Source organism: Lampris incognitus, chromosome 6, assembly GCF_029633865.1.
Source record: "Lampris incognitus isolate fLamInc1 chromosome 6, fLamInc1.hap2, whole genome shotgun sequence".
Taxonomy (NCBI): domain Eukaryota; kingdom Metazoa; phylum Chordata; class Actinopteri; order Lampriformes; family Lampridae; genus Lampris; species Lampris incognitus.
This window is the reverse complement of record NC_079216.1, coordinates 31,083,816-31,097,857: the sequence shown is the minus strand read 5'-3', so window position 1 is coordinate 31,097,857 and position 14,042 is coordinate 31,083,816. Positions and strand designations below refer to the sequence as shown.

Here is a 14,042-nt window from a genome sequence, read left to right as displayed (position 1 = left end):
TTTGTGTTTGTATTGGGGGGGGGTGTTTAAATTATCTAAATCGTTGGCAAATTCTGAAAGTGCTTTTGAATGTGAAACTCAATTCTCACTTCCAAAACCAAAATTTTTTTTTTAATGTTGTGAGCCTCATTGCGATGATGTGTGTAAAGCACTTGGAACCTTGAGCAGGCGTAAGTAAGCAAGTCTAATTTATTCAAGTACCCTACATGTCCCAAAGTATGTGGACACCCCTTCTAATTAGTGAGTTTGGCAATTTCAGCTACAGCCATTGCTAACAGATGCATATATTCAAGCATACAGCACCATGCAAGCTCCATAGACAAACAATTGACAGTAGAATGGGTCATTGAAGAGCACAGTGAAAACGCCATTATTGTGAAGTGGAAACATGTAGGAGCAACAACAGCTCAGCCATGAAGCGGTAGGCCACACAAGCTCAAAGAACAATACTGCAAAAATTGTCTGTTCTTGGTTTTGCAACACCCACAACCGAGTCTTTTTTTCTTTTCTTTTTTTAACTCTTTTTATTGGTGTTCGTCAACATTGTAAACAGTAGTTTCTCCAATTGTTTCAACATGTTTTTTTTTTAAAACAGTAGTCACATACATACATATATACCTGTGATGGCCTGGCGGCCTGTCCAGGGTGTCCCCCTGCCTGCCACCCAATGACTGCTGGGATAGGCTCCAGCATCCCCGCAACCCTGAGAGCAGGATAAGCACTTTGGATAATGGATGGAAAAATATACCCCCCCCCCACACACACACCCACAAACTAACAAAAAAAAAAGTCTTCATGGTAAATTGCAACATAAGTACAGTTAGTGCTACAGATTAGTCTTGAGAAATCAAAGGAGCAAAATTACAAGGAAAAATAACCCCAGCTAACTTCACTGAGATACACTCTGGAACTGCAGTGTCTCTATATGGTGGAAGAGAGGTTGCCATATTTACCATATTTATAAAAAAAATTAGCTGCAAACCCACGTAGTGTGCATTTGATACTTTTTTGGGGGGGGATCCCCCCCCCTTTTCCCCTCCAATTGTATCCGGCCAACCACACCATTCATCCGAGCCGGCCCGGTCACTGCTCCGCCCCCTCTGCTGATCTGGGGAGGGCTGCAGACTACCACATGCTTCCTCCGATACATGTGGAGTCGCCAGCTGCTTCTTTTCACCTGACAGTGAGGAGTTTCTCCAGGGGGATGTAGCACATGGGAGGATCATGCTATTCCCCCGAACAGGCGCCCCAACCAACCAGAGGAGGTACTAGTGCAGCAACCAGGACACATACCCACATCCGGCTTCCCACCCACAGACACGGCCAATTGTGTCTGTAGGGACGCTGAGTATTTGATCTTTTCTAATTTGCTAAAATGAAGAATGTCTCTGAGGTAAGCCTCATGGGATGGAGAGGATGACTTCCAACGAAGCAATATCAGTCTTCTAGCCAATAGGGTCAAGAAGGCTACAAGGTCTGCTTTAATTTTAGGCAGGACCACTGTATCTGGTATTACCCTAAAGAGTGATGTTAATGCAGTTGAATCAAAGGGTATCTGAAGTACCCCAGATAAAGTTTAAAAAATATTGGACCAATAGTTATGAAGAGATGGGCAAGACCAAAACATGAATCAGTGAGGCAGGAGCTTGGTGACACCTGTCGCAGACGGGATTAATATCAGGGTAAATTTGAGAAAGTGTGAGTTTTGTCTAGTGAGTGCGGTGTATAATTTTACATTGGATGAGATCATGTTCGGCACATATAGATGAAGATCGGACCTGGAGAAGAATATCATTCCATCAGTCATTGTTAATTTCTTCACCTATATCTTGCTCCCATGATGTCTTTATGCATGCTCAATAATCCAGGTAAAAAAAAAAATCAAAGAAAGTTGAATCAGTTCATCTGGATACAACATTTATTGTCAGATACATTTCATCGGTCATCTAAGTGACCTCTTCAGTATAAACTGGCTGTAGGTATCCCCACCCCTTATAAACAATACAGTTGCATAACAACCGAAACCAACGATCAGTTTCATATGCAAATGTGGGGCGTGACCATTAACCAGAGTTACAAAGGTCATATGTATTATTCACAGAGGATTTGGGAATATTTGCAATCACAGCATTGTAAGATTGTGACAGATGTACTCTTAGATCCCCCCCTCAGTTCAGGGATGGTCATTCCCTCTTCACATAGATGGCCTCTTTGACTCCCCATTCAAACCAGCGTTCCTCCCTATCAAGGATGTGCACATCCTCATCCTTTAAAGAGTGGCCACTGGTTTGTAGATGGTGTAGACTGCAGATTCCTGGCCTGACGTGTTAGCTGCCATGTGTTTTGCCATCCTCTTGGCCAGTGGCTGTTTATTTTCCCCAATGTACAAGTCTACAAGTCATGGCAATTCTCCCGGCACTTAACAGTGTACACTATATTGCTCCGTTTGTGCCAGGGGACGTGATCCTTGGGGTGGACCAACTTCTGGAGCAGCATGTTTTGGGGTTTGAAACCAACTGAGACGCGGTGTTTGGAAAATGCACGTCTCAACTGTTCCGACACTCCCGCCACATGCGGAATCACCACTGTTTTATGCTTAGGCAGCCGTTGTCCTTCTCCTCTCTTCGATCAGCTGGTGCACTGTTTGGGCGTCTTCGTGGCTTTGACAAACGCCCAGTTAGGACAACTACACTTAACCAGGACCTGTTTAATGTGAGATTTCTCCCTTTCCCCTGCTGCTGTGTTAGTGGGGACGTAGTCAGCTTGGTGGTGCAGTGTCCTGATGACTCCTAGTTTGTGCTCCAGTGGATGATGAAAGTTCTTGGTTTGGATTTCATGTCGTGTATAACACTTTGCAACCTTTGATTTGAAAGGTGCTATATAAATAAAGTTGTCATTATTATTATCATTATTATTATTAAACACTGGTCTCAACATTGAAAAAGGAATCTTAATCAATGCCTCGCTTTCAGAACAGAGCCTTGACTGCATTGTTCCACCATTGCTCTAGGCTTTCATCGTTTAGTATTTACTTAATTATATTTTAGACACAACTCTTATAATACTTTTAGAATGGGTCAGCAGTGATAAATGGGGTTCACTCTTTTCAAGGACAGATAGGCACAACAAATGTCTACTGATAGAGTCATGGGCTAATAAAAGGATTCAACCTTATAGAACAGTAACTACTTTTGCAGCTGTCTCATCACTGAACGTTGCCACAAACATTGAAATACATTTATCTGTGTGTTTGTAGGTATCTCAGCGACTCACCCTGCCAGGTGTTGCTCTGGGCTTGGCCTGGACTCCTTTGGGAGGCGAAATCATGTTTGTGGAGGCCAGCCGTATGGAGGGAGAGGGCCAGCTCACTCTTACTGGTCAGCTAGGAGACGTTATGAAGGAGTCTGCCCATCTGGCCATCAGCTGGCTAAGAGCTAACGCTAAAAACTACCAGTTGACTAATTGTTAGTAGATATGCACACTCGCGTATGCAACCACACACACACAGATACAGCAGGATATATTCACAGCAATTTATTTATCATTGTATAAACAGTACCAATTTTATAGCGCAGATGGTATGAACTATGGATTTCTTTATAATGCGTGTAGGTGCGCACACACAGGCTGGTTAACAAAAGCTAAGACTGATTAGTTGACTAATGGTTGGATTGACCGAAGATTGAATGGCTTTACCAACTGTATCATGTGGTCTACACTTAAGGAGCTTTTTGTTAAATTTGGACTTTTTGACAGTTGGGAAAGCTCCATGAACACTCTGGTGCACACCAAACTAGTATATTAGGCGTCTCTGTAGCCAATCAGACTGTGGTGTGGACCATTTCTTATGTAAAAGCAATCTTATTAAAGTCCAAAATAAATGGAGGAAAATATGATTTGATGTGATGCATTGTGCTTCAACGGTAGGATGTTTTGGATGTTTTGAGGCCCAAAAACCAGAGAAAAAGGACAAGGCAAGATGGAGCATCATTGACTATTTAGAGCCACTTTGTCCATTTGCGCCCATTTCTCAAGAAAACCCCTGAACACTTTCTGCTTAACCTGTTCTCCCCTGTAACTAGTTAACAAGCTTAAAGTATCCAAAACATCTCAGTGTGAACCCACAATGCATTGTGTTTGTCCTAATTTCCTCATTTTGGTTTGGATCTTTAGAGTTGTATGTGAAAATACCCTCAGAGGGACTGACAGATTGACTGACTGAAACTGAGAACTTACACACATACATCTCCATTTGCATCTAATAAACACGTGTCCATGCATGTTAAACAGGAACATCCATGCACCCAGATTCTCAATACTCTTCACAAGCATGACATCTAAATCCATCCATCTGTTATCTGAACCGCTTATCCTGCTCTTAGGGTCGCGGGGATGAGTGCAATTTAATTATCATGCTTTTAATCTTGGTTGTGTTTCTATGTATGTATGTATGTATGTATGTATGTATGTATGTATGTATGTATGTATGTATTTGCTTGTAGTAATGGGAGGGTCAGACCCATTAGAGGGGACAGACATCCACTTGCACTTCCCAGCCGGCGCCGTTACCAAGGATGGCCCTTCTGCTGGTGTTACCATAGTAACCTGCTTGGCTTCACTCTTCAGTGGCCGACTGGTCAGATCAGACGTTGCCATGACGGGAGAGATCACGCTCAGAGGACTCGTGTTGCCAGTAAGTTTTCAAAGAGAAGGAATAAAAATCCTCATTTGGTGATAAAACTGTTTGCAACTTTAAATTCACAAATACTAGTTTTAAGCACGGATCTGTAATAAACTCGGTGGTTTTAAGCCCACACTCTGCAAAATCCTAGTGCCATTGTGAGTGACTATACTGGCCTGTTCTTCTCAGGTGGGTGGAATCAAGGACAAGGTTCTGGCGGCCCATAGGGCAGGAGTGAAATGTGTTATTCTCCCAAAACGTAGTGAGAAGGATCTAGAGGAGATACCGGCCAACATCCGTGCTGAGATTGACTTTGTAACAGTGGGACACCTGGATGAGGTTTTGAATGCTGCCTTTGATGGAGGATTTCCCAAAATTGCCAAAATGCTTACACACCCTCAGCTTAGCAGCAAGCTGTAACAAACACAATGATGATGCAGTGTCCATGTAAAAAGCCTGAAGGAGAGTATATAAGAAAAGGTGGTAGTTTGTCTGAATTAGCATAATATGTATTAAAAATAAGTTTCAATTCTCACTTTCATATGAATGTTGGTCTTGATTAAATTCTAAGAATGGTTTTAATTCATTTTCATTGTTTTTCATTTTACAAGAGCCTTGTAAAATGTGCTGCAATTCTACATTATATGCAGGATTTGTGAAATTATTAAAAAGTTTAAAAGAAATAAAACTTCTGATGTTCATAAAGATTTAGTGGTGTGGGCCTACGTTAACATGAGAGATTAAGTGCACAGATGTTTCTTTAAGAGCACATCAGTCCCTGTAATACACAGGAATTACAATTAAGTTTCTTGGTTTACCCCTATCGGACACACAGATTTAAATTACATTTCACACGGGTCATAATGCAGGGGAAACCAAAGACGTGTCAAGCGGTGGGACCTGTGGGGCATAACCTAAAATGCACCACCACTCTGAATTGACTAAAGATGGTGGGTATTGGTTCATCTAAAAACGTGCTGTATTTGGTATGGCATGAATGATTTACATTAATATGACTATATAAACATGTTAACATGTATCATTGTTCTGTATAGGTGTGTACTGTGGGTGGTAATTGTGGTGGAATATGGGGTTACAAAAATGCCTGTGGTAAATACAAAATGAGAGGGCATATTATTGTATTGGTGCTAACTTTTGTCATCTGAAGAACTACTTGTCCTTAATGCTGAGTGCTGATCAATGACATTTTCCAGGCACTTAATTTTGCTTGTCAGCATGTGAGATTCCATCCATTATCCAAACCGCTTATCCTGCTCTCAGGGTCGTGAGGATGCTGGAGCCTATTCCAGCAGTCATTGGTCGGCAGGCAGAAGATTCAGGTAGATAAAAAAAGAAAATATACAGATACATTAACGGACTTGATCATTTATTTATGCACTGTAGGGATTTATTCAAATGACTCGGCTATGTGAAAACTAGAGATTAAATAGTCACATACGTAAATATCCCATCCATCTTTTTGTATAGAGGCAAGCACATGTCTGCAGGTACACATAAATGTCTCTGTGAAGCAGCACAGAGAAGAGGTTTCTGGTTGACTGCAGGTACACAGATGTGCACACCACCACCACTACTTGGCTGGATATCCAATACTTGGTTAACAACATCTTGTGTTCAATTTTGTATTCAATTTGTTTGAAAAAGTGACGTTTTTACATAGAAAATTTGATCCAAATTAACAGGTTAGCTTTCATTTTGATATTTATATACAATGTTTACATTTGAGTATATTCGTTTCATACCCCCCCACACACACACACACACTAATTTCAAGAAGTCGTCAGATCTGCATGAATCACGTAGGTGACCTATTTTGAATTCAAAATGGCAAATTTCGCTGAAAGGTGACAAGTTTGCATGCCTGAATAATGGTTAACATTGGGATTCAGCTGAGCCAATGATGGAGCCATCAGCTGACAGCTAAATGCAAAATATTCAGTTCTCACAAAGTGATCTAACCTTTCATGTCTCCTGCTGGTGACTATATTTGCAAAAGACTATAACCATCGGGGTCAGCCCTATGTTCCCACAGCCCAATGGTCCCACAGCCCTATGTTCCCACATTTCTAAGATTTTTTTTTTCACTGAAAATTTTGAAAATTAGGCCCTATGTTCCCACAGCCCTCTGCTCCCACAGCCCTATGTTCCCACATTTCTAAGATTTTTTTTATTTCTAAGATTTTTCTCAAAAGGGTTAGGGTTAGGACTGTGGGAACATAGGGCCTAATTTTGAAAAAAATCTTTGAAATGTGGGAACATAGGGCTGTGGGAACATAGGCACGCTCCCTAACCATCTGTCTACATACTGTTACCATCTTCAAAGACCAGAAGTTCAGTAATGTACATGTTCTGTTATAGTGACATACAGTATGATACACTGTGTGACAAAGAAGCTGATTGTGTGGGATTATAGTGTGGTTAGTAACCTTACTTACATAGCTTGCGCCATGAGTCCCTCAGACATGGAAATGGATCTACTCTTGATGACGCCAGCATTGCCTTCGTACCTGGAGTTGAACTTTATAACAAGATGGCGGCGCGCTGGACGCAGCGGCTAGTGGGGCTCCCTGTTCAGTGCTATTTTTTCTATGTTATTCACACGTTAGTTTTAAGTTTACTTAGAAGTGTAGGTCATGCGCTCTTCTACAGCTGTCAGGAGTTTTAAACCTCAGAACGGATTACTCACTTCCCTCCACCATCACGGACAATTTCCCCATCCATATTATCTGCTCACCGGTCTCGCAGCGGAAACGCTGACCCCGTCGGCAACGTAAACAGAAGAGGGGGAAACGAGGCGGGTACATGCTAAGCTAAGTAGCGCTCCCTTCAAAGTTCCCCTCCCCAGCATCTTCATGGCTAATGTCCGATCGTTAGCTAACAAAATGGACGACATAAGCTTCAGGCTGTCCTCTCAGAAAAGGCTGCAGAACTGCTGTCTGCTGATGTTTACGGAGACTTGGCTCAACGGCAACATAGCCGACTCGGCAGTTGAGCTAGCGGGCCGCACAGCCTTCCGTGCTGACAGGACAGCGGACTCCGGCAAGACTCGCGGAGGAGGTTTGAGTATTTATGTCAATAACTCTTGGTGCAACAATATAAAGATCGTTGAAAGACATTGCTCTGCTGATCTCGAGCTCCTTATGATTCAATGCAGGCCTTTTTACCTGCCCAGAGATTGGCCATTACCATCTCCGCTGTATACATCCCCCCACATGCTAATGCTAAGATAGCATTGAAGCAGCTACAATGTGCCATCAGCAGACAACAGACCAAACACCCGGACAATGCCTTTATCATAGGTGGTGACTTTAATCAGGCTAACCTCAGGTCTGTATTGCCCAAATTTCATCAGCATGTCTCCTGCCCCACTAGGGGACAAAACACCCTGGACCATCTCTATACAAACATCAAGGACTCATACAAAGCTACTCCCTGCCCCCACCTGGGGCATTCTGACCACCTCTGTCTGTTCCTGGTCCCAGCCCATAAACCCCTAATAAAACGGGTCAAGCCAGCAGTAACGATAATCACTGTCTGGCCAGAAGGAGCAGTCTCTGAACTCCAGGACTGTTTTGAAAACACAGACTGGAGTATTTTTGCACATTCAGCTACCCATGGCTCCCATATAGACATTAATGAACAGACATCTGCCATACTCGCCTACATTAACTTTTGCACTGAGAGTGTCACAACAACAAAAATCAGTCCGCACCTTTCCAAACCAGAAACCCTGGATGACCAGTGAGGTCTGGCAGCTGCTGAAAGTCCGGGATGCAGCGTTCAAGTCAGGTAACAGTGAGGCCTACAGCGCAGCCAGATCCAACCTCAAAATGGGCATCAGAACAGCCAAACATAAATATTCCCTACGAATAGAGGACCACTTTCACAATAACTCAGATCCCCGGCGAATGTGGCAAGCCATTCAGTCTATCACAGACTACAAAAGCTCTAATCGCGGTCCCACTGTCCATGATGCCTCCCTGCCAGACAAGCTAAATCATTTCTATGCCCGCTTCGACAAGGACAATACTGACCCAGCCACAAAAATCCCCAGCCACCCAGAAAACCAGGTGCTCACTCTATCAGTCGCAGAGGTCAGAGATTCACTGCGCAGAGTGAACACACGGAAGGCTGTCGGACCGGATGGCATACCAGGTTGGGTCTACCGGGAATGTGCTGACCAGCTGGCTGAGGTTTTCACACCTGTATTTAACCTCTCACTGTCCCAATCTATAGTCCCGGCATGCTTCAAGACCACCTCTATCATTCCTGTCTCCAAGAAAGCAACATCCACATGTCTGAATGACTACCGACCTATAGCACTCACCCCCATTGCCATGAAGTGCTTTGAGAGACTGGTTCTGGCTCACATCAAAAACAGTATCTCCACCACATTCGACCCACATCAGTTTGCCTACTGTCCCGAAAGGTCTACTGAGGATGCCATTGTCACTGCCCTGCACGTTGCTCTGACCCACCTTGAACTTAACAACACATACATCCGGATGCTGTTTATAGATTACAGCTCTGCCTTCAACACTATCATCCCCACCAAACTAACCACCAAACTCCTCTCCCTTGGCCTCAACCCATCCCTCTCTAACTGGATCCTGGACTTCCTGACCAGCAGACCTCAGTCTGTTAGGTTAGGTGACCACACCTCCTCCACCCTGACCCTCGGCACAGGTGCCCCTCAAGGCTGTGTTCTGAGCCCCCTTCTTTTCTCCCTCATTACCCACGACTGCCTGCCAACTCACCCTTCAAATGTTATAGTTAAGTTTGCAGATGACACCACAGTCATTGGCCGTATCACCAACAATGACGAGATGGTCTACAGAGACGAGATTGAGGACCTCACATCTTGGTGTACTACCAACATCTTGTCCTTAATGTGCAGAAGACAAAGGAGCTGATTGTGGACTTCAGGAGGTTTAGAAGCTGCAGCCACTCCCCCATACACATCAATGAAGTGGAAGTGAAGCGTGTTTCCAGCTTTAAATTCTTTGGAGTCCACATCAGCAAGGACTTTAGTGGACATTAAACACACAGACCCTTGTGAAAAAGGCCCAACAACGCCTGCATTTCCTGAGGAGTGCCTGTCTACCCCCCAAAATTCTCACCAACTTCTACCATTGCGCCATAGAGAGCATCCTGACCATTTGCATCTCAGTGTGGTACGGCAACTGCAGCTCAGTAGACCAGAAAGCTCTGCAGCGGATCGTCAAGGTGGCCCACCATATATAACCGGTACCCAGCTCCCAGCCATAAAATACATTTATCACAAACGCTGCCTTCGAAGGGGTCTGAGCATCAGCAGAGATCCCACCCACCCCAACCATGGACTGTTCTCCCCCCTGCGCTCTGGGAGGCACTACAGGAGTCTCAGAGCCCGCACTACCAGGCTCAAAAAAGCTTCTTTCCACAAGCTGTCACCCACCTGATACTGGCTACCCACCGAATGTCTGTAGATATTTTTAAATATTTTGTACTCCAGCTCTTTTTAACTTATTTTTAGCTTTTGGTCTTCATGTGTGTATATCTTATATTGTGTTTGCTGTGTTTGTCTGTGTCTGTCTTGCACTGTTTGGTGAAGCCAAAGCCTTCATTTCATTTTTAACATGTGCCTGCGCATTGTTGTTGATGACAATAAATTGAATTGAATTTTACTTGTATTTACATTACCCAGTTAGCTTGTGGTAGGCCCCCTATTGTCTTACACTGTAAATATTCAATCCAAAGCTAACCATTTCATGTAAAGTGAATGGAGCCTGCTAATTTGTGGCTAATGTACTGTGTGAGGAATATCTCAATAAAACCACAAATTTGAGTATTCGCCTACCCCAGGCAGCTTAGTTTAGTTTGACAATTAAAATACATGTTACAGCATATATGCGCCCCAAAATGACCAAGGATCGCACAAAATTGGATGAATAAAGATAGATGGATGAATGAATAAAGTATTCTGATTCTGAAAAGTCAGACTTAGACTTGTGGTCCTTGGTCTCAGCACATAGTGTACGTAAACATTATTATCAATAGCCGACATGTCTGTTATATATTGTGATTGTACCTGGTCCGTTGCTGCCACCTACGGGCGAACCAGGGTATTGATATTACGGGTGACGAGAAGTGACATGTTATAGTTGTGAATAAACTACCGGCTGTCATGACGGCTAATTTCGAATACGTCTCCCGACTGATTTATTTTGTAAACCTAGCAGTATAAGTTGGGCAATACTCTAAGGAAGATACAACAAAGTGGCGACGGGGATCTTATTCGACATCTGCGTGTGTTTCTCCGCTCGTTTTTGAAGATTCTGAGCAGGACTGTTGCCGTGAAAGCTGGAAGCTAGCAAGTTAGCTTCACCGTCAGAGATTGCTGTTGTGTTTACATCTTAACACTTGAAATTAGACCGTCACAATATTCACTGAATTGAATAAAAAAAAACACATACTCGCATTCAACACTTTACTGAGTGAATACGCCCATTTCACGCTGCGGCCATCTTGGATTTTTAAAAAAGCCAAGCGGTGGGAACTTAGCCACGCCCCCTTCTTCATTGGAAACACTGCTGGAAGCAACATGTACTGCTGTGTACCATCCTGCAACTCCTATCAAAGAAGGGAAAGAGATAAATCCTTGACGTTTCACCGCTTCCCCAAACGCCTGCACACCCGTAAACAGGGCTCTCAAGTTTTGAACTGAGTTCTGAGTGAGATTTTGGCGGCGGCGGTGGTGGGGGTTTGGTTGGGGTGGGGACGGGGGTCTGATCTGATAAATGACACATAAATTCATACAAATAAAAATATTTATTTAATTCATCATTTTTTAGTGCAGGTAGAACTGGTGACCTGAACGAGAACAGGAGAATGTCACTTAATATGCGCAGTAAGCCCGTATACATGTTCATTATGAATACAAACGATAGGGTTGATGTCAGGTTACAATCTGTCTTACAGTAAAACACCAAGCTCATGAATCTCGCTTTTTTGAATATTCCAAATGTATTTCCATGGACATGGAGAGCTCATAACAACCAGAAAAAAACAACAGTAAATTATATGAAGTGAAAATGAATATATCCCACCGTGTACTTATCTCAGATTGCGTTCTTATAAGCTAATTTCCACAGCAAGTGGGAATGAGAGAATGAGGCCATTAACTTCAAAGACACGTAGCAGTGTCTTGCCATTAACATCGCTGATAAAGCAGCTGGCTTGCTTGAGATCGGTAAAAATATAATACATAACAGTTCAGCAACACGCAAACCTACCACAGAAAACCGGGCATTTTCATGAATTTATTTACTGTATGCATTGAGCTGCAGAGGTTGCACCATGTACAGCCAGTTAAATAATATTGGGGTGACCAGTTTCACTGTGACTAAAACATTAGAAGTGTAGCACCTCTATTCTGAATTAGAAAGGATAGCTATACATAAATTTCCTAGGCTCTGAGTAGTGTGGTTGACAAGACTCACAAGGAGACGTCGCTTTTATAACAGAACAGCTGGCAGGTTTATCGCACAATCTCTGCAACACACCATTCACAATAATGTTTTATTTTGTAACTGAAAATACCCCAAAATAAAATAGAGCTCTTTGTTTTAGGAAAAACAACAATGAAAAATAAATTGTCTTTTGGTTTGTCTTTGAAGATAAAGTTGAGAGTCAATCTACCCGGGTAGTAACACAAAACACCTCTAAGTGTTCCTTATCTGGAATCCAGTATCTGTTACGGGTCTAGATAGATCGATGCCATCGGCTATCCACTAGTTTACCTTAGATACACATGACCCGCGCTCAGGAACATGTTACATCACTTTGAATATACTTGGCTGCACTGAGCAACTCGTGTGTGTGTCATTCTTTATAAGATAGCCTACTGAAACATGGTGCCAGAAATCGGAGAACTTATTTCTTATTTTACTAGCTCGCATGTTTAAGTTTGTAGGCCTGAGTAGGTCACATGTCGGAGGATTCCGATTCAGAGCAAAGTACTTCTGCTGAAGACGTTGTCACAGAGGAGCTAACGCTAGCATTACCGGCGCCGATAGCATCACATACATGGCAGCTAACGTGAATATTCCACCACCGTCCCCGATGAGCTTCACAGGCGATTGGACTGTCAATTGGGACATTTTTCGGGCCGAATATGAAGACTACGTCCTCGTCACGGGCATACTTGGCAAGGACAAGAAAATACAAGCGGCTACTCTAAGAAGTGTGATGGGAAGTGAATGCAGGCATATTTACCGCCACAATCTGAACCTCTCAGAAGATGATCAAGGGGATCCTGACGCCATACTGAGAGAGTTGGGGAAATACTTCAAGCCAGCAAAAAACACAATATACGAGAGGTACATTTTCGGGAGTTGCAAGCAGGAGGAAGGAGAATCGTTTGATACCTTTGTGACGAGACTGAGAGAGAGGGCAGCAACCTGTGAGTATGGACAGTTGAAAGATGAAATGATCCGTGATAAGATAGTCCTGGGAGTTGCAAGCGAGGCCGTTAGGCGCAGGCTGTTGAGAGAGAAGGATTTGAACATGGTCACAGCTATTGACATGTGTCGCGCAGCAGAGCAAACTGACATCCGTATGAGAGCAATGGAGTTTGCAACAACACCGCAGCCGGAGGCAGTGCATGCCGTTGCTAGGCAACCCAGACAAAACCAATGGAAACAGAGCAATCCACCCAGAACAGCAGGAGATGCAGGCAATTGCAAATATTGTGGCAGCTCGCATTCAAGGGGCAGAGAGCATTGCCCGGCCTTCGGGAAACAATGTAGGTCATGTGGGACACTTAATCACTTTTCTAAAGTGTGCTTAAAGAGCAAAAAGGGGCATGCTGAGGGCAAGGTAAACTGTGTGGAATACACAGAAGAACCCCCAGAGCATAGTAATGATGCAGATGATCTGTACATGTTTGAGTCAATCGGCGCAGTGCACACCAAAGGAAAGAAGTGGTTTGTGACTCTGAAACTCCACGACAAGCCACAACAATGTCAGCTGGACTCTGGAGCCACCTGCAATGTGATGGGCTTTCAAGACAAGAAAAGGCTGGCCCCAAACACACCTCTCCGCCCGAGTGACACCAGACTGAAGCTGTATTCGGGGGAAACACTGAGCTCTATGGGCACCTTTGAGACTGACTGTACTGTGAGAGGCCAAACACACAAGCTCTCATTCGAAATAGTGAGGACCAGCCAACATCCTCTTCTGTCAGGCTCCACCTGTGAACGCTTAGGGCTCATGCATTTCACAATTCCAGAGGATGTGCTCAAAATGGAACACACACAACCAGGAGCCCTAACTAAAGAACAGCTTATCAACAGATACA

At 43.6% G+C, this 14,042-nt stretch overlaps 1 protein-coding gene across 3 annotated transcripts in view; it reads left to right on the top strand.

Moving 5' to 3' along the window:
• lonp2 (lon peptidase 2, peroxisomal) overlaps nt 1–5,386 on the top strand; it is a 45,463-nt gene extending 40,077 nt beyond the window's left edge. For all 3 annotated transcript variants that reach the window (XM_056281801.1, XM_056281800.1, XM_056281802.1), the window contains exons 15-17: nt 3,257–3,464; nt 4,503–4,693; nt 4,871–5,386. In XM_056281801.1, coding sequence (XP_056137776.1) covers nt 3,257–3,464; nt 4,503–4,693; nt 4,871–5,101 — 630 coding nt within the window. In that variant the 3' untranslated portion in view covers nt 5,102–5,386. The remainder of the gene's footprint in view (nt 1–3,256; nt 3,465–4,502; nt 4,694–4,870) is intronic.
• Nucleotides 5,387–14,042: the final 8,656 nt, after the last annotated feature.